The sequence below is a fragment of the Gallinula chloropus genome, assembly GCF_964237585.1.
Source record: "Gallinula chloropus genome assembly, chromosome: 3".
Taxonomy (NCBI): domain Eukaryota; kingdom Metazoa; phylum Chordata; class Aves; order Gruiformes; family Rallidae; genus Gallinula; species Gallinula chloropus.
Window position 1 is genome coordinate 51297836 of NC_140087.1, and position 20534 is coordinate 51318369.

Here is a 20534-nt window from a genome sequence, read left to right on the forward strand (position 1 = left end):
ATATCCAGGATTCCCTGTTCGCCAGTTAAAGATCATGATTAAATTTGGCTATTTTAATTGCTCCCCTCTAGTTATTGGTACTGAAGCAGAAGCTTCTTAGCAAGGCCAAGACAGGTTTTTGTTCTGGAATGGCATTTAAAGACTTTCCTAAGGTTCCTTCCTCTCCTAACCTGAGCAAAACTCAGGCTGTCTTGCTTCCTCCTCTAGATTACCACGAGACACTAGGTAGCAAATACTACCAGGCCACCTACCTGGCCAGCAAGCAAGATAATAGCAAAAAGTAAGCAAAATGAAATGCCTGGAAAATCCTAAATCAGTTTAACTTCAAGAAAGGCAGAAAGACCCAGGACACAAGTGGAAGCTGCCAAGCCAAGACGGAGAGCTCCAAGCTCAGCCAGCAAGTCAAAGTAAGAGGAAGGCACCGATGACAGGATCCAGGCAGGGTGACAGCAACTTACAGTTGAAGAAGGCATTGAAGTCCTCATCACTGTCAAAATCAAAGCGGGAGTATTCACAACTGGGGCTGTCTGTTTTAGAGGGAAAGCCCACCTGGGGACAGAGCAGACAAGGTCAGGAAGGAAGAGGAGACATCCAACACAACTAACACCGCTTTCAAGGAGAACGGAGGCAAGGAGCGGCCGGTAGAATGTTGAGACAGAGCTGTTTGCTCCACAGCCCAGAGAGCATGTCTCTGGCAAACGTGGCAAGACTGCAGCTTCTCCCCTGCCATCCACAGGCCATGTTCACCTGGGCACCTTCTCACACCCCTCTGGCTGCAGTTCCCACGTACCTTCACTAGGTTGGTCATTGACGCACGGAGATATTTGGGAATCATGGCCAGCAACAAGGGGTCACGAGACAGAACCTCATGCCGAAAGAGGGCTCCCCACGTGATCTGGGTGGAAGAACGGAGGAACTGGGGGCAGGAAGAGAGAAAGAAGAAAGGAACAGAGAAGGATTTCAGTGCTGGATTCTCCACCACTAACATTAAATGTTGCTCTCAGAAGCCAACAGTAAATTACAGAGACTATCTGGTTGAGGCCAAGGCACCTTGCAGGCACGACCCAAACTTCCAGAATGCCACAAGTCCCCAAGTAAACACTAGGGCTGGCTGCAAGTTGTGCACTTTCTACCTGGCACCTCTGTGTCAGGCACTGTTCCTAAGCCAGTGGTAATGGAGGAGAAACCACTCTGCCTTCCAGAACTTCAGCTGACATAGAGAGCCTGGAGAGCAGTATCAGGCAGCTGAAGTCCCGCAGTCCTCCAAAGGTCAGCACAAGGAGGCATTCACCTGTTCTTACAGACACACACGAGGCTTTCAGCCCTTTACATACCTGGCTGGGATGGGTTGTGAAGGCTAAAAATGATTCAAGGTATTTTCCAAAGTTAGCTGGCGTTTCCACATCAGATTCTGAGCCCTAGTAGGAAAGGAAAGAATTTCAGACCAAATCCTAACTCTGTATATCAAGCTGGGCTCACAAGCAGTGTGTCTCTGGGTAAAGCAGCAGAACTACCTCCAAGGCCATAGGCTGTAAGGGAGCAGAGACAAAACCACTAACTACTGTGATTTTTTCCAAAACCAGTATAGCCTGAGGAGCAGCAAGTTCTGCTGACCAGCCTATGGGTACTGGAAGCAGCACTGCTCTCATTCAAGAGACAAAGGCGACTTCTCGCGTACTGGAGTTCCATTAAAAACAAATTTGTAACTGCTGCTGCTGCCACAAGTCACAATTTCACTTCTACTGGGTCAAACCCACCCAGCAGTATGAAGTGGAACAATCCTCAACTGCAGAATTTCACAAGGAAGGGCACCCAGATGATTTCACTCCCTCCAAACATTTCCTGCATTCAACATACAGACATCTCTTACTGACAACTTTCCAGGAAGTTTGTCAGGAAAGCAAGGCTTGCCCGGAGCCACACACTCAAGGTCTTGCTGCTCCTCACTAACCATAATATAACCTGGTGCCCTTGGGATCCCTGTTCTGGAGCTGTAAAGCTCAGTGCTACCTCTCACGAGCGTATCTGGATGAGAGGACTCAAATCCCCAGCTCATTACTTCATTACAGACTAGCTCCCACTGTTTTAAGAGCCAGTGAAGTCACTGAAAATAATAAAACCCCTTTGTTTGCTGTCCATTCTTTTCAGAGCTAAATTCTCTAAGCATGGTTGTTGGGTTGGATTTTTCCTTCCCTCCCTGTAAGAATTTGCTTTGCTCTGTCCCTTGCACAGCTGGCTGCCTCTTTCTCCCTACAAACAGCACCTCTCAGGAAACCTGCCTTCCTTACTGTGGAAGCACTGTGCTGAATGGAGAGGGAAATCAGCAACCAGCATGGCGTGTGCAGTATCTACGTGCATCTTCACCTCGACATCGAGACAAAGCATCAGGCAGGTGACAAGCACGTGCAAAACCTGTTTCCACCTCCAGCTTGAGCGAATCTCAGAGGAGGAACAAACAGGTACACTCTTTAGTGGTATTGTGAACAGGGAAATTTACTCTTTTGTTGGAAGCCTTTGAATTTCCTGGAGCAGTTTTCCCATAGCAGCAGACAGCAAAAAACTCAACCAATTTTCAATGAAACTTCAGCATTTTCCAGAGATTATAGAAGATGATTCTTGATGATATCAGAGGCCTGGAATCAGTCAGGGTCTCTCCATTCAATATCCCTACAACCTGGCATGACACAGTCATCCCACTTCCAAGCAGACCCATTTCTGCCTTCTCCAAAAGTGAGGAGAGAACCCTACAGCTATCAGGTATGCCAGGAGAACCCTGTTCCTACCTCAGGTCACAGTTGCCTTACCCCCAGCACTAAATACTAGCCTTGCCAGGGCTGCTGCTGAGACTTACCAGCAAGGCGCACAGCTGGCTGCCCAACGCGCACAGAACTTGGCAAAGTCTCTTCAGGAAAACATAGTGCTTCTCCACCAGGCCTTCTGCATCTGCTGTCCTGGGAACGAGGGGAGGGGGGAAAACAGGGTCACAGTTACTCAAAGGCACACTCCTACCTCTCTTGTAGATTAAACAGAGGAACAGAGCAATTTGGTTTCACCACAGTGGGATTTTCTTGACTATGACCGTGAAGTACTGCTTCATTTATTAGCATCTAAAACCTCTGAAATTGCCTCTCTGAAAAGGCTCCCTCCTGATCAGTGTCAGGCTAAAAGAGAAGGAAAGCTGGGAAAAACATGACATTTACACCACTTTGCCCTTCAATGATGGGATTTGAAAAAAACCTTGCAATTTTTCAGGTTCTGCAAAAGAAACGGTGGGGCTTGTTTCCTCCTAACCCAGCCCCAGGTTCCTGCAGTTAAGCAGCAGTTATCTTTCGAAATCCCACCTGCAAAGCCATTGGGATAGGGTTTTGTGTGAAGCTACAGCAGCAGGATGGTACTTACTGGGCAGCAGAGAGAATGTAGTGCATGGCAACATCTCCAAACAAGACCATCAGAGGCTTCCGGTCCTCCAGCTTACCCTACGTGTAGAACACACCAAATATGCCTCAAATTAGAACTTAACTATTTATTCCCATCTACGTTAACTATTTATTCCCACCTACAAGGGAAATGAGGATGTCCACAACTGTCCTTTCATCGGGGGAAGGGCTTAAGAGTCCACAAAATATTTCAGTAAAAACTTGCCAAAAATTCTAAGGGACTCCTGATCCCAAGAGATTTCCCCAAGCAATCCCACCACAAGAACTTTAAACCAAAAGACCTGATCCTGACACATGAACTCTTCTTCTGGGTAGTTACTTAAAGGCAGCTGGTAAACACTCAGCCTTGGCACTAAGTCGCTTGTGAAAGGATGGGTGAAAGCACCTGTTTAGATCCTGTTGACATTTCTCTGAGCAGCCAGATGACACAGCTGGTGACAGTATGTCCCACTTCACAGGTGTGGGAAGGGGGTGGGTGGGAAGTCAATGGGGATCTCCAAAACAGTGAGCACAGAAGTTGGAGAGAGTTACAACAGTACTGAGGAGGAAGAACTCACTTTCCTGCTGACAGCAATCAGGAGACACTCTGCTGCTCCTACTTGGAGCTCAGGCTCATTTAGGAGCAGACACAACATCTCCAAGAGCTTACAGTTGTCTGCTGTGATGTGGCTCAGGGCCACCCAGTCAATGTAGCCGGCCAAGGTGTTGAGTGCTGCTATCCCCACACGGCAGTTTGCCTGGGCCTGGGAACAGAGAGGAGGCAAGAGGTCAGTTAGAGACACCCCAATTCCTCTCTGAAGCTGTCCACTTCCAGTACCAGAAACCACCCTGAGAGTGAGAAACTTGGACCCTTCTGCTCCCCACCCCGCATTTCTCTCTCCTCAAGGAGTCTGTATTATGGGTGAACACACCCATCAGTAAATAACTGCAGCTAATAAGACTCAAAAATCCTGGGAAGATCCCAGTTCTAAGCAATCTTGGTCTTAAGGATGACTAATGCATTAACCCCTGCATAGCTCCACTCACCTTTGGCTCCTGAGCCAGATCAGACTTCTGAAAAAGAAAACAAGAGATGGTAAGTGAGCACCCACAGCACTCTCTTCCCCAGCTTCCAGCCTCCACTGGACAGGCTGCTTCTTGAGAACACAGGCAGAACTGGCTTCACAGTACAGCTCCTTAGTGAAAGGGACTGTCCTGGTTTCTGCAAGGACAGAGATAACTTTCTCACTAGCAGCTGGTACTGGGTTCTGTTTTGGATCCAGCATGAGAACAATGTTGACAACACACTGATGTTTTTAGTTGTTGCCAAGCCATCAAGGACTTTTCAGCTTCTCCTACTGACCTACCAACAGGAAGCGGGGGGCACCCAAGAAGCTGGGAGGGGACACATCCAGGACGGCTGACCCAAACTGGACACAGGGATATCCCAGACCATATGGCATCGTGTTCAGTATATGGCTGGGGGAGCTGGTCAGGAGGCAGGGCAGCTGGGGAACCAGCTGAGCATCAGTTCTGGGTGTGCCATGCATCACTTGTTCTGTGTATTAGGTTTTCTGTCCCATTAAACTGTCGTTATCTCACCCCATGAATTTTACCTTTCCTTTTCCACTCAGATTCTCTCCCTCATCCCACTGTTGGGAGGGGAGCGAGGGAAGCGCTGTATGGTTGTTTAAGCTGCCAACGTGGTTAAACCACAACACATGGTCAGCAGAAGACAGAGCTGGGGCACGACCTTACAGCCTGGCTCCCAGCTCCAAACAGCAGCAACACGCTGCCTGCGCCAACGTTTTGATTAAAACCGGTGAGTCCCTGGGACAGTCAGGTTTGATCTGTTTCTCAGATGCAAAGACACCACAAGCATTTCCTTCTGATGCAAGGTTTTGGTTTGGGAACTCAGCCCATCAATGTATTCAGCACAACAACTTGGAAGTTAATCCCCAACATTTAACAACTGAGCCACCACACCAGAACTGCATACTTACAAGCACTGCAGGTCATTACAGCCTTGGGGAACTGCCCATCATCTCCCCCAGTCTCAGTGTGCAGAGAGGTAACTGAACACCCAACCCTCAGCATTTACCCTGGGTGCAAACATCCCAAAGATCTGCTAACCTGTGGAGTGGTGAGGGCTTCTTGCTCCTGGGGTGCTCCAACCTTGCCAATCAGAAAGATGCCACCGTTAGCAGAAGCAGCCACACTTCAGAGCCTCAAGCACTGCAACTCAAACCTTACCTGGAAATGCATTTCAGCCAAACTACAAAATGCATCAGGGTCTCCCACCCACTGCCACTACCTGCACCGAGAACTGTCTGATCTACAGGTGGGCTTCTTCTGCCTGTCAGCCCATCAGGAAAATGAACAGAAGTCAGGTTGGAGAGGGTTTTTTTTTCATTGCCTCCCAGTTTCACATTTAGTCTAACTATAGATTTTAATTCACAGCCAAAAGAAAGAAAGATACACCTAAACAACTTATTTCTAGATTGGTTTCCAAATGTGCTGCATGCTCAAATCCATTTCCTTCTCACAGGAACAGACTAGGCTAAGGACTTGCCTTCAGTACGCACCTTGACCAACCTGCGTATCTCTGGCTCTAGGTAAGAGCTCAGAAAAGTCTCTTTACACAAAAAGAAAGAGCATTTCTCACTACAACTTGACCAGAAAGAACTTCTTGACCTGAGCTCTCAGAGAGAAGGTCTATAGAGGCCCAAATGCAATGACAAGACAACAAAATGTTATCCATTTTGGTGCATTGCTGCAAAGACACCACTGCAGCATAAGAGAGCAGATGTGAGCCCAGGACGGCATCTCTTCACCACAGCATGTTTCACAAACTACCCCAAACCCACCCATTTCTGCCACAACCACACCTTCACTTTGCTAAGCACCCCCTTTGCTGACCCCCTGTGTCAGCAGAGCATTCCAACAGAGCAGATGAGGCACGCAGCCTCTCCAGACATTTACACTAGCAAATCCAAGCTACCAACACTAACCCTGTCACCCTGGTGCGTTCAGTCTCTCTGATCAGCACCTGCTTCCCAGGCCACAGCAACAGCAACAGATTTCAGGCAGTTTCTGCACTTGCTTCCCCAACCACTAGCGAGTTGTATCCCAACTCCTAAACGGCTCCAGCACTGCCTGAACTCAAGGAAAGGAGGCTCTTACCATGCGCCTGTACTTATTGACGTTCTGCTGCAAAGTAGACAGCAGGAAGTTGAAGATCTTCTCCATGTTCTGGGTGAGGGTTTGCTGGATATCTCGCCGGCGCTGGGTAGGCAGAGTTTGAAATGTCACCACATCCTCTGCCAGGCGTAGGAGGATGAACATCACCAGTTCTGTCTGGGTTTCCTGGTGTCCCAAAATGAAATACACTCCATCAGCACAGCTCAAACATTCAAATTTCTAGCGGCTAGCTCAGAGACGCAGGGAGAAAGCGAGCATGCGTGAGGACACAAGTCCCACCTTGGGAAAACAAGACAGGAGAATGGGCCCTCTCTCTGCTAAAAATCACCTCTGAGAGCAACTTAACCTTACTGAAATTCTTGAGTCCATCATCAGCCTGTCACACCTGACCACAAGGGAGTTAGGCTTCCCTCAGGATGACATAAGACTGAAACCTGTACTATGAGCAAGCAGGAAAGAACAGACAGGCGTGTTTCATACCCCTTGCTTGGAGAGAGTGTCCAGCTCCTTCAGCATATCAGGCCAATGCTGAGGCCATTCACGCTTGATCATCTCCACCACGATGCGAGACAGAACATCCTTAATGTGACTTTCCTCCTCCAGAATACTTTGAGTTCCCTGAGATAGAATTGCAGCAGTTATAGAAAACAGCAAACATCAGGCATTTGTAATCCCGACCTGGGAAGCACAGTGGTTGCAAACAGTCTACACCACACAAAATAAAACAAACAAAACAAACCATGAGGACACTGAGTGGCTCTTCATCCCAGCTACCTTGGATGATACTCCCACCCTCCCGCAAGCACACACAGAAAGTGAAGCCTGGGAACCAAAAGGATTTTCCTCAAAAGAAGGTCCCTTGATCGCAAGAGCACATACAATGATAGAGAAAACACACAGCTAAGATAATGGCTTTACTAAAAACCATCCATGTTTACTGAATTTTCTCTGAATTACCTTATACATGGTGCACATAAATATATACACACACAGAGAGGCCTTACACATGTTATAAAAGCCTCACGACTTCCTGCCACGTGAGGTGCATGGTTACTGACCTGACTACAAGGCAGAGAAAAACCCTCAACAACCAGGGATGCATAGCAACTCAGTAACGAAACACAGGATAGAATTCAGGTTTCTGTGCTAACTGACTTTCTGTCTCTGTGCTAACTGACTTTCTATCTCCCAAGTTTTGGAGAACGGTCCTGGGCAGAAGGCACTTACACTGGATATGAGGCCCATGACATTGTTCTTCAGATACACTTTTTCTAGGCGAGGCATATTGTTCCAGCGGAACCTGTTTGAAAGGGTTTAGAGGAAGAAAAAAAGAAGAGAAAAGGAAGAAGGACACCAAGTCAAAACGCTGATAAAGCCCCCTGAGTCGGCTCCCAACAAGCCACCGCTTCTCTACCTAAACTAGAGTGACCAGGGCTCACCGGCTCGGCCGGTGCCCAATCCCTTAATGAAAAGGCTGAGCTCAAACTGCTGCTGGCAAATGGGCGTGCGCTGCTCAAGCCAACAGACACCAGAAGCAGCAGCCAAAGCACAAAGCACCAGGTCTGTAGAGGCGGCAGAGGGAGGAATCTCAGGACCCAACTCATACAAAGCCCCTTTGTTAGCATGAGGCTGAGGACGGAGAGGAGGCTGCACAGACCGACCCGTAGCCCCACGTGCGTGTTTACGCCCTGCGACACCAACGCGCCTCAGAGCCCGGCCAAACACCTTCCCCAGGTGCCCGAAAGCCCTTTCCCCTCTCCTCCTTGCACAGAGAAAAAGGGCAGAGGGGGACAGCCCCCGTACCCCGCCGCAGGGCAGGCTCCCTGCGCGCTCCAAGTGTCCCCCGGGAAGCGGGAGGCGACGGAGCGGGAGCTGGAGCCCGCGGCAGCAGGGGGGGGGGGGGGGTGGGGGTGGGCGGCGGGCCGAGCTGCCTTACTTGACCACATGCTCCAGGATCTGGAGACCGAAGTGCCGGACGATGGCCGTCTGCGTCTTCTCCGCCAGCTTCAGCCCGCAGGGCACGCAGATGGGACACTTCTCCTTGAATTCCTCGCAGAACTGGGGAGGGAGCGGGGACATGGCACACGCCGTTACGACGCCGCAGCGGGCGCGGGGCGGCCAAGGGGCGCCCGGCAAGCGGCGAGGCTGGGGGAGGGGGAGCGCGGCAGGGGGTGTGCGTGGGGGCTGGGGGGAGCCCGACCCCCTCAGCGCCGCGCAACCGCAGCTCCCGCCGCCTTTCCCCCGCTTGCTGACTGCGCCCAGCGCCCCAAGGGCTGCCCGGGACCCGGCTGCCCGGGGCAGGCCCGCGCCCCCCCGCCACTTCTCGCCCGCCAGCCGGGACCGTGCGGACGGGGCACCCGCGTGGCCGGAGCCCGGCGCCTCCCCGCCCCGGCCGGGTACCTTGAGCGCCTCCAGGCGGTAACGCTGCGTGGAGGCCGGGTCCATGATCACCGTCACCGCTTTCACCAGCTGCTCGCAGAGGCTGCTCACCTGCTCGGCGGACATCGCGGCGGCAGCAGCGGGCCCCACGCCTCCAGCCACCCGACGGGCGAGAGGAGGTGGCGGCCGGCACGCGGCGCACGCGCGGCACTGCAGGGCCCTGCGCATGTGCGGCGGGGGAAGGGGCTGGCGAGGGAGGCGCATGTGCCGTGCCACGTCGCGGCGAGCGGCCCCGAGAACTACGACTCCCAGCGTGCCCCGCGCGAGGAAGGGGCGGGCTGCGGCTCCCGGCGGGCGGGGCGGGGCGGGGCGGGGCCGGGCCATCCCCCGCGCCGGGCCGGCCGTCAGTTGCGCGGGAGGCGGTGGCGGCAGGAGGATGTCGCGGGGCCGGGAGCGGGTGGTGGCCCTGGTGGACATGGACTGCTTCTTCATGCAGGTGGAGCAGCGCCTCGACCCGCAGCTGCGCGGCCGCCCCTGCGCCGTTGTGCAGTACAACGAGTGGCAGGGCGGCGGGTAGGTGCCGGCGGCGGACGCGCCGTGAGCCCCCGGGCCCCTCGCCCCCGCTCCCGGCGGTGCGGTGCCGCGCCCTGCCCGGCCCGGCCCTGCCCTACCGTGTCTTGCAGGATCATCGCGGTGAGCTACGAGGCGCGCGCCTTCGGCGTGTCCCGCGGGATGTGGGCGACGGAGGCGCGGGCTCTGTGCCCCGACCTGGCGCTGGCGCGGGTGCCCCAGGCGCGGGGCAAGGCTGACCTCACCCGGTGAGCGGGGTGCGGGGGTGGCGGCGGCGGCGGGATCACCCCCCGCCTGGCACGGGGCGGCGCCTGAGGCCGTGCCCGTCGCCCGGCAGGTACCGGGATGCCAGCGTGGAGGTGATGCGGGTGCTGTCGCGCTTTGCCGCCATCGAGCGGGCCAGCATCGACGAGGCGTACCTGGACCTGACGGGCAGCGCGCGGGAGCGGCTGCGGGCGCTGAAAGGGCTCCCCCTGGCGGCCGCCCTGCTGCCCACCACCTTCGTGCAGGGGCTGCCCGGCCAGCCCGGCCCCCAGCCCGGCCCCCAGCCCGGCGGGAAGGGTGCGTACCGCGGCGGGGCGGCTCTCAGGGGACGGCTCGGCACGGCTCTGGGGACACGCAGCGCCGCCGAACCCCGGCGCTGCCCGGCTCCCGCTCCACGGGTAACGCTGCCCATGTGTAATCAGCCTGAGGGTGGGCTGCTTTCTCTCCCCCCGAAGCGAGAGCGCGGTAAACGGGATGGGTTTCCCCATGCCAATGACTTCCAGGGTGCCAACTCCTCGTCCTGGCAGTTCTGGGAGCCCGCAGCTGGCTGCCGGAGCCGGCCGATGCTACCGGTCCCTTTGCCTGGGCTCCCCAAGAAATGCCCGCGTTGATCCCCTTTGTGTCCCCTTCGGTAGAGGAGCTGCGGCAGCGCGGCGTGGACGAGTGGCTGGCGTCGCTGTCTTTCGACAACCCCGACTGCCCTGACCTGCAGCTGACCATGGGCGCGGTCATCGTGGAAGAAATGAGGGTGGCGGTGGAAGCAGCCACCGGCTTCAGGTGTTCGGCTGGGATTTCGCACAACAAGGTACGTGCGTAACACACCGGCCCCGTGTCCCCTGGGTCGCAGAGCCGGAGCGCGCGGTTAAGACGCCGTGTGCCCTTCCAGGGTCTCCCACAGGAGATGAGAGCCGCCTTCTGGTAAACCATAGGGCATCTGGGGAGGGGGAGGAGGTTTCTTCCAGAGATGCGGCCTGTGCAGTCAGCATTCGGCTGATTTAGTGCCTGGATTCCTGGTGTACCTTAATGAGGTAGCTCACTAGGAAGAAAAGGGCTTTAAGTCCCTCTGTAGAGTTTTCCTTAGGAAAAAAATAGATGAGCCTAAAGCAGGAAACCTCCACAGCGCATTTTAGGCAACGGTGGCTGTACCAGGGAATGGGTTTTGCTGACACAAATCCCCAGCAACTCAGAGGAAGGAGAGGGGTGATTCTCCTTCCTCCTTCTTGGGGCACTGGGGTGAGTCGAGTTGTTTTTCTGATCAATCAGTCTTTACCCCTGACAGCCACTCTTTGGGTGATGCTCAGCCAGCAGCTGAGAGCAGCCACAGGAGCACTTCGTGCATGACAGCAGCTGCAGAAACAAACAGACTTTGATGCTTGCTTTGTGCTTTGCAGGAAAGGTTTGTACCTACAGAGGTGAGCAGGCAGTGAAAGCACTGTAGTGTGTTCTGCACAGCCATGTGTAGTCTCTGGTGCTTGCTGGTTTAGGCAGACAGGTCTTCAGCACAGTGTGTTGTAACTTCCTTACTCCCTTAAAAAAATAAATAAGGAAAATGCTGGCATAGAAAATGGAAGGTGGGAGACGCTACAAGGGATAGGAGTGATGTTCTCTGTTATACTTGGCTAAAGAGAGCAAAAAGACAAATTGAACATCCCTTTCATTGGAAACTTCTACACCAGTGGTCTTCCCCAGCTAGCTCATTTCTGGGTCATAGTCTGCTCAGCTTCCAAGGTGAGCCAGTGCAGAAGTAGCTCCAGTACTTGTGTACGGCTCATAATAGATCCAGTTGTTTCTGCAGCAGTCCAGGGTGAAATTTCTCTTCCTTAAGTTCCAAAGCATCAATTTAGTCTTCATCCTTTTCTTCTTTTAGTCAGAGCCTGCATTTTTTAAACTCAGAACGGTACAGATAAGCCCCTCTTGCAGTGGTTTGCTGAGAGCCTCTAGGGTTTCACCCAGCAGGAAACCCTCTACAGCAACATCAAAGTCCGTTTGTTTCTGCAGCTGCTGTCATGCACGAAGTGCTCCTGTGGCTGCTCTCAGCAGCTGGCTGAGCATCACCCAAAGAGTGGCTGTCAGGGGTAAAGACTGATTGATCAGAAAAACAACTCGACTCACCCCAGTGCCCCAAACCAGTATTCTTACTCCAAGTCGCTGGGGATTTGTGTCGGCAAAACCCATTCCCTGGTACAGCCACCGTTGCCTAAAACTCGTGGTGGAGGTTTCCTGGTTTAAGCTCATCTCTTTTTTTTCTAAGGAAAAGTCTCCTGAGGGACTTTTCTTCCCAGTGACCTAACTTGGTAAAACACCCCAGGAGCCCAACTGATAAGTGAGACCAAAGTGAGCTATTTGGAAGCACCTGGAGGATTACAGCATGGTGTTATCAATAATCACCCATGCCAGTCATGCCTGCCCTTTTTGACAGCGTAAGTGGTCTAATGTGCAGAGGACACTAGATGTGAGAGGTCTGGTCTTTAAGGTTTCTAATGCACCCCACACTGAGTTGCATAAGCTGACGATAACCTCAGTCACATTTTACTAGGATGTCATCTGAAGGGTGTGCATCTAGCTGAAGAAAATCTTACTGTTTTCCATATGGATTTTGCTCAGTGTGTTGCACTCAAACTGGGATGTTTAGAGGGGGATCTTGGGGGGAACTGTGGTGAGGTCCACCAAGAATCAGTATTTTTACTGAAGCCTGTAGAGAGGGAGCATCTGCAGGAGTATAGGTGCTGCTAAGCACAGGTCAGGCTCAGGGCTTGGGCTGGGAGACTTCTGGGAGCTGAAAAATCTGGACTTTGAAAAGCCCAGGCACGGTCTGAAATCAGTGCTTCTTGTGCTCTGGTTTTTGTGGTTTATGGGGAAAGAAGGCAAACAGCTTTGCTTGCTTTTGGCTAAGTGACAGAAAGTGAGGAATTGGTCTGGAGTTACTGGCTCATCCTACTGCCTGTCCACAGTAACGTCGAGAGCTCTCAGAGAAACAACAGATCCAGCTTCAGCCTGTGCAGATTAGAGAAGGTGTCTGGAAAAGTGAATTATTTCTCTCTGTGAAGTCTCAGTGACTGGTCCAGCTTGCTGCACCTCACTTTATGGAACAGTGTGGGTAAACTTGAAAGTCTCCAATGAAACAGCAACAATGATTGGACATGTGCAAAATTACTAGATGGGAAAAGTTGAAGAAAAGGGATCTGCTTTGTCTAGAAGAGTAAGAATGTATCAAACCTGCCTGTAACAGAGGTTGTTAATAAAGATCATAGCTTAATAGGCAGGGGAAAAAAATGCTTTGTTATAGGTGTGTGTGGCAAAGCAGTGAAAGAGAAAAAAACACATTAATTTGTTCCAAAAAATACCAAACACTCAGCTAAATGCATTTCAGGCTGCTCTGTAGAGTCTTGATTCTGTTGGTAGATTAGGGTGGGAGGGGAAGCTGTATAGCAGGTAAGATTGAGACCGTCCCTCCCAGGCTAGCAATTCTGCATTTTGCAGATTGCCTCCTGCAGCATTATGCTGCTGTGAACCTCACAGAGAGAAGATTAAAATAGGGACACTGAGAGAGAGCAAGAGAGACACAGGAGATAAAGGAGCAAGGCCTAGTGAGAGAAGTCGCCTGGGGAGGATTATGGGGAGGCTCTGGGAGCTCTTGCTTGCTTGCCTGACAGAAAACTAAGCTGAGTGTAACAGGTGATAGACACAGATGCCTCAGCTGCCTGGAGCAGGAGTCCAGCCTTTGCAGAGCTGGAAGTCTGGAAGTAGCAGTGCTTCCAGCATTCCCAGCCAGTGTGTGCCAAGTCCTGAGGTGGGTGCTTACCTGGGAGCAGGCAACGGTGCAACCTGCACATCCTTCCTAGCAGCTGTCCCGAAGGCAGAGCAGTCCAAAGGTTCCAGAGATGATACAGCACAAGCTGTTAGGCAGAGCTGCGATGAAGTCAGCGCAAAGTTTGCAGTAACAGCATTTTTCACCCCTTCTGTGTTACAGACGCTGGCTAAGCTGGCCTGTGGGTTAAACAAGCCCAACCGCCAGACCCTCGTGTCTTCGCGATTTGTCCCGCAGCTCTTCAGCCAGCTGCCCGTCAGCAGCATGTGAGTACTGGGGAGCTGCTGCCCGCTTCTCTGCGGCCTGGGGCTCAGGCTGAGCTGCTCCCTGGCAGGAGCCGGTGTTCCAAGGGCTGGTGCTGCACTTTCAGGCTGTTCTCAGGAGGAAAGCCCTTTTCATCCTCACTGTTGTACTTCCTTGTTGCTTGTGTGGGCAGAACTAAAGTGACCTGAGGGTAGGAAACTCTTCCTGGCCACCTCAACAGAGAGTAATTTGATGCTAATTGATAGCAGCAAGCAAAGGCTTTCAGCTCCTCAGTAACTGCTCACCAATGCTTGTAAAAAACCGGAGGGGAAATCCTGCCAGGAATCCCTCACAGCTGTGAGCGACAGGTCGGGAGGAGCTTGGGAGCTGTAGCCCTGCCAGTGAAGGGTCCACACTCGGAGCCTGCTAGTGTCCTGTGGGCATCCCTTCCCTGGGTAATGCTGCTGGGGTGCATGGGTGTAAGCCAGGAGCACCTGTGGGCAAGGAAGCGTCACGTACTGGGCGTTCCCTTCTGTCCTGCCAGCTCCTGGCTGCCGCTGGCTGTTCTGATGTAGGGGCAGCTGCTGCGGGAAGACTTGGCAGAGTCACCACATGATGTTTCGTTTCTGGGTTTTCTTTCTCTTTTTGCTTCTTCCTCTGCCCTAGCCGTAACCTGGGAGGGAAGCTTGGCACTGCCATCACAGACACCCTGGGAGTAGAGTACATCGGGGAGCTGACGGACTTCAGCGAGACACAGCTCCAGACTCACTTTGGAGACAAAACTGGGTAATGATAAAGCACGTGCCACAGCTTGGCTCTTGGCAGGAGCTGATCCTTTCTTTTGCTCACTGGGTGCTCTGCTGTGATGAGGAAGGCTGGAAGGTAAAACTTCAGTGACCTTTTTGAGAAGCATTGGCCTGGCAGGGCCACAAACAGCTTTCCAGTCTCACTTGCTCCCAGGCACCCTTCCCAGGGTAACGTTTTGCCTGTCAGCCAGCTGCTGTGCTGCCTTCTACAGCGTCTGATGATGGGGCCAAGCTGCAAAGGGCTCCCTGCAGGCTGGGAAACACAAGCTTGACAGCCTCATTACAGGGGAAATTAAAAGGCTAGACTGGAACCTGAAACACCGCTTCTGGGCCCAGAGCAGCAGTTGGGGTGCCCTGCAGACCAGTGAACTGTTGCCACTTCAGGAGAAGAGGCGTGGGAGTTGCACTGTCAGGCAGTTGTGGCCTGAAGGAAGCCTGCCTGTTCAGCTGTGGCTGCAGCTGCGGAGCTGTGAATGAGAGGAAGAGTCACAGCTTGCACAAAACTGAAAGCATGGCTCAGCAGAAGGCCGGCTTGCCCAGCGATGCCTATCTGTGGCTGCCTTCACCTCATGCTTCCTCTGGTTTTCAGGTCCTGGCTCTATGACCTGTGCAGAGGAATTGAAGATGAACCTGTCAAAAACCGGTACCTGCCTCAGTCCATCGGCTGCAGCAAGAACTTCCCTGGGAGGACAGCCCTAGCCACACAGAAGGAGGTAGAGGAAGCTACGTCCAGCAGAAGGCTTGGCCTTTGCACTGGAGAATATGAGAATGCTAAAAGCTGAAACTAGCTCACAAATCTGCTGCTTTTCTGTGTCACTGTGCCCTGAAACTCAAGATTAGGAGCTCAGCGAGAGGTGGTGGTTTGGGCCTCAGAAATTAGAAAAATCCCTGTTTGACAAAAACACACTGACAAGCTCCTGCATTAAGAGATCCAACCTTGCTGCAGTTTCCATGAGCAAAACTGTGGGCCTGTGCTGTTCAAAAAGCATTCACAGTGCCAATCATCAGCGGTTCAGTTGCTAGAAAGAAGGTCACTTAGCCCCAAGGAAGAGGATGCCCCTTAACCTGTTATCTGGGGGCAAGTTCCCACAGAGCTGTAGGGAGACACAAGGAGAGATCCAGGGCAAGGGACTGAGATTACTTGGCAAAGTCTACTAGTGGCGGTGCAGGACTTGTATCTACCATACCTTGTCTCCACCGCTGAGTCCTCACCCATGTTGATTTCTGTGTCCATTCCTGTCTGCCCCCCCTTTCAGCGGCCTGGGTGCAGTACTGTGAGCAGAGGCCCAACCTGTCTGTCACCACTGTTTTATCCAGGTTCAACACTGGCTCCTGCAGCTGGCCTTGGAGCTGGAATCCAGACTGATCAAGGACAGGAGCCAGGTAAGGAGAAGAGGCATGGGGACGGTGTTCTCCCTTCTGGCCTTCAGGAAGGCAGGCAGAGCATTAGCACTGTGAGCTGCTTGCAGGAGGCTGAGGTTGGGGGGGGGGGGGGGTTAGAACCTGCTCCCCCTCAGGTGTGTGCTGAGGTGTCCCAAGCAAGGAGACGTGCAGCAGCCCGGCCAGCAAGGATAGTTTTGCCCCATATGACTGCAGGGCCAAAGATGGTCCCTGTCCCATGCTTTAGGATGCAGGGACCTGAAAGCCACCGCAGCTTCATCCTGCCACGCTGCTGCTCCCTTGCAAGCCCTTTGCTGATTGCAGCTCTGCGCTGTGGGCTCTGAGGGGAAGTGATTACGCTCAGATCCGGATGGCAGGCTGCGGGCCGGGGTGAGATGGATCCGCTAGCTTCATCCCCGCGGGGGACTTTGAAGGAGAGCAGGGGCTGCCCGCTTCCCATCTTGCGCCCTGCAGCCGTGCCAGCTCCTGCTGTCCTGTCTCTAATCCGGACGGGCTGCCGTCGGTCTCGCAGCAGCAGGCGGAGGCGGTAGCTGGTGGTACAAGGCTGGGCAGAGAAGCTCCCTCGGCCATCCCGGCGCTTTCCTGCAGGTGTCGCTGGAAACCGACTCCTCCTTTGTCTGTCTGTCTGTCTGTCTCTTGTCGCAGAACCACCGGGTGGCCAAGCAGCTGATGGTGGTCATCCGCATGCCGGGAGACGCGCGGGTGTCGCGCATCTGCGCGCTGTCCCGCTACGACGCACAGAAGATCTGCAGCGACGCCTTTGCCCTCATCCAAAGCTGCAACGAGGCCGGGGCTCACCAGGCAGCCTGGTGAGTGTGGGCAGAAGTGGTTCCTGTCCCTGTCCTTGTGCTGCGGGAGGTGCAGAGTGAGCCTGGGACCCGGTAGAAAGGAACAAGTGTGTTCTGCCGACTGCTGGGAAGAGCAATCCCCGGCACACGTGAAGTGACCTCTGCTTGTTAGTGGTAGGACAGCTGTAAGAGCCTGGCCTCTTCCTTACCCTGCATCTGGTGAGACACTTGTGACTTTTGGCCTTGGAGCCGATTGCTACTGGCCTGGGGGTGACCAGCTGGGGTGAACACTTGCCCCGCTGGGCTGGAGAAGCTGGCTGGGCCTTGCTTTCCTCCCCTCAGGACAGAAGTGGGAGGAGGCTGTTGAGGCAGGAAGGAACACTAAGGTGTGTAGTGCCTGCATTCAACATTACCTCTTTCCTTCTTCCTGCTCCACAGTGAAGGCTGAGGCATAGGTGAGGCATGAAGGTCCTGCCTGTTAGGTTCCAACAAGGCTGCAGCTCGCTTAAGGCCTTCTCACCTTGCTTGGGAGTCTCACAGCAGCTCTGTGGCCTGTGGTGAGCCTAAAGTCTAGGCTGGCAGCCAGATGCCCCTGTTCCAGCACTCTTCCCTTCCTTTTGGAAATTCTTCTGGGAAGAGGTTTTCTCCTCTACCCAACACCACCTGTTGCGTCCCTGAGACTCTGTACCAGAGGCAGCATAGCAATACTAACATTTTGTCAGAGGAACTGTCTCTCCTACCCCATGCCAGATACCCAGACTGCAGTCCCCCTGTCCCCTCCCTGTGAACGTTTTATGTTGCTTTAAGTCTTACCTCAAAGGACTTCTTGCTTCCCAGGCTGGTGTCTGAGCTGATGTTGGTCTGGCTTTTTGCAGGTCTCCACCGCTCATATCAGTGCTTCTCTCAGCAAGCAAGTTCACAGAGCCCGCCACACTCCTCTCTGCGGGCATTGCCACCTTCCTGGCGAGTGATACTCAGCCTGATGGCACTGCCACAGCCAGCCAAAACTCCACATCTTCTAGGAAGCCCAAGGTCAAGTTCTTCAGGAGCCCAAGCAAAGAGCTCCGGCAGAAGCCGGCTAACGCTATTGAGTCGTTCTTCCAAAAGGCGACAGAAAGGCAGCAGTCACAGGCTGCAGGGGCCACCAACCTGCCCGCTGCTACCACTGCAGTGTCACCTGTGCCCAGCTCCCCAGAGCACCAGGAGAGAGGTGATGTTGGACTTGCCTCTGTGCAGTGTGACCTGGAGCCCCCTGTGAAGCAGCGCCCCAGAAATGCGAGTCCTACGTATAGAAGTTTTCCCTGCGAGAGGTCGCTCTCTGATGCTGCACAAACACCATCAACCCCCCCTAGCTCCAAGACCCTTCTGAAATCAGAGCCAGCTATGGAGGGAAATGAACAGAATTTGCCACCCTCTCCTGAGCTCGCCTTGCTCCGTCCCGCCTCACCAGGGGACCTGCAGCGCTGTGAGAAGTGTGACCAGCTCGTGCTGGTGTGGGAGTTCCCAGAGCACATGGACTACCACTTTGCTCTGGAGCTGCAAAGCTCCTTCTTGGAGCCCAGTGCTCCCACAGTTCCAGCGGCTGCTCCCAGCACAAAGGCTGCAGCTTCCAGGTCTCCTGCCAAGGCAAAGAACAAGCCCAAGGCTGCAGCAGGATCTAGTGCAAAGCGACCCAGAGAAGGTGTGACGAGAACTTTAGATTTTTTCTTTAAGCCCTTACCTCCTTAATGACTGTTTTTAGCTAATCAGTGTTTTTAATGCATCAGTGTTTTTAATACATCAACGTTTTTAAATAGTTACACATTTTTATACTGACGGATATTGATGCAGAAAAATCTAATAAATTATCTCTACCCAAAGAACTCATTAATTGCTGGCCATGCTGGACGTACCCAGCTTAGCTGGTGGCAGCTGGCTCACCTCTGCCTGTTTGGTGCTACCAGAAGGGGCATCTCTAATTCTCACCTACACCTCCTGCACCAGGTATTTCCATAGCAGCACTGCTCAGGCATTGTTCCCACAGCACTCGGTACCTACTGTAAAAGCACGCATGGTAAGCACAGTGGCTCATCCTAGGGGCTCCCCTGCCAAGCCTAGGCTTGAACCCCAATTCTGTCACCTAGTACAAACCCTTCACCCCATGGTGGTTCTCCTCTGGTTGCAGTTGCAGGCTTTGCCCTTAATGTCTAATTTTTATATGGTAGTTTGTCCTGTGCTTCCTTCTCTCTACCTGGAAGACACTTGGTTTTTATTACAGACACACTCAAACACACACACACACACACACACACACACACACACACACACAGAGTCAGGATTTTAGTTAGACAGCTTGGCAATTCCCTCTGTGTAGATGCCCGTTGTGTGGTGCTTATCACCAGCTCTAGAGCAGCCAAGAAAGACTGCTATTGTCAAGTGAGATTTGAGGAAACTGGAGCTGCGTGGGCAAACTTCTTGTTGTGCTTTTTGAAATCTCGGCACCACTTCCTGATAATTGTTACTGACACAAAAGCAGCCTTCTGCTGGAGTCCTCAGGAAAGGGATGGGAGACATACCAGAGTCACACAGCCTCTGTGAAGGCTTTCCTCCATCACAGAAAGCAGGCAGGAACACATTTTCTTCCTCCTTCCTAGACTCTGGGTGATACTGCATGCAACTTGACAACAGGTACCTTTTTTGACTGGGCTCTGCCAAATGACCTGGTAAGCTCTCTGGGCCACAGTGCCCATCAGAGTGGCAGTCCCAGTGCTCCACACAAGACAACTGAGCTAACACAGAGTATCATGGAGGCGACAAGCAGGCACTGAGAGGGTGAGACCAGTTCCAGAGCAGGAGCTGGGGTTGTGCTCAGCTGCCTGGCAGGGCTCAGCTTCCTCTGGCCTCCTCTAGAAGTGCTGCCGCCAATAATTTGAACTCGCCTCTGATGGCTGGGGGAAGGAACCTGCCACGTCAAAGCAGCACTGGGTGGGGTTTGGAAACACACTTTGCAGAGAGTTTCATCAGCTGCAGGCTTTTGTCTCCCTGAGCAGGCAGTGACAGCAGATAATAATGCAAAGTACAACTGCATTTGCATGTGCCATTTCCCCTTTTCTGAACTGCACCATCCTACTTGGAGCTGCTAGGCTGCTCTCCTTCCAGCAGACAGCTTGTGTTGGGAAGCTGCTACACTGCTGTCAGTTTGAGTCTAATACTTGACAAAAGAGTTGCTGCTAGATTTCAGGAAGCAAAAGCAGCTTGTTCTGGTGCGTGCAACTCTGCTGGTAATCATCAGAGGAAGGAATTACAGAGTCACTCCCATTAATGACAGTCCTCACATTGCAAAGTGACACATTTTCCAAAGTCCTCATGCAAAGAGGAACAGCAACCAGTCTGGCAGGGTTGCCTCACACTCCTGTGACAGGGGCATGTCTCGTTTCTTAAGTGTTGGGACTGGACTCTGCAGACAGCACTACCTATCAAAATCAAGTTGAGAACAAGCAGATCCCTTCAGTGACCCGAGTCACTTCCACAGGGAAGCCTTTCTGCCTGTGCTTGACCCAAGGGAACAACCTGTTCTCATGGAGAGAAGGCAGCCACAACCCCCTTGGTAAGGTCAAAGCTATTTTAAAACCAAACCACCAGTTAGATGTGTGCCCTAGAAAGCATCCCTTTAATTAGG

The 20534-nt window shown here is 53.1% G+C and overlaps 2 protein-coding genes across 3 annotated transcripts in view; one reads left to right on the forward strand and one right to left on the reverse strand.

Moving 5' to 3' along the window:
- XPO5 (exportin 5) overlaps positions 1-9122 on the reverse strand; it is a gene marked incomplete at its 5' end in the record, with an annotated part of 28827 nt that extends 19705 nt beyond the window's left edge. For both annotated transcript variants that reach the window (XM_084262060.1, XM_084262059.1), the window contains 12 exons: positions 459-549; positions 791-916; positions 1335-1418; positions 2852-2951; positions 3400-3476; positions 3995-4180; positions 4464-4490; positions 6600-6782; positions 7098-7235; positions 7845-7917; positions 8554-8675; positions 9018-9122. In XM_084262060.1, coding sequence (XP_084118186.1) covers positions 459-549; positions 791-916; positions 1335-1418; positions 2852-2951; positions 3400-3476; positions 3995-4180; positions 4464-4490; positions 6600-6782; positions 7098-7235; positions 7845-7917; positions 8554-8675; positions 9018-9122 — 1312 coding nt within the window. The remainder of the gene's footprint in view (positions 1-458; positions 550-790; positions 917-1334; positions 1419-2851; positions 2952-3399; positions 3477-3994; positions 4181-4463; positions 4491-6599; positions 6783-7097; positions 7236-7844; positions 7918-8553; positions 8676-9017) is intronic.
- Positions 9123-9432: 310 nt separating this feature from the next.
- Positions 9433-18652, forward strand: POLH (DNA polymerase eta; the record flags this gene model as incomplete). The annotated part of the gene is made up of 10 exons (XM_084262099.1): positions 9433-9569; positions 9680-9814; positions 9904-10127; positions 10466-10635; positions 13801-13904; positions 14548-14667; positions 15277-15400; positions 16005-16070; positions 16734-16897; positions 17752-18652. The coding sequence occupies 10 exons, from the start codon at positions 9433-9435 to the stop codon at positions 18602-18604; spliced, it is 2097 nt and encodes a 698-aa protein (XP_084118225.1). The 3' UTR covers positions 18605-18652.
- Between the last annotated feature and the right edge of the window lie 1882 nt (positions 18653-20534).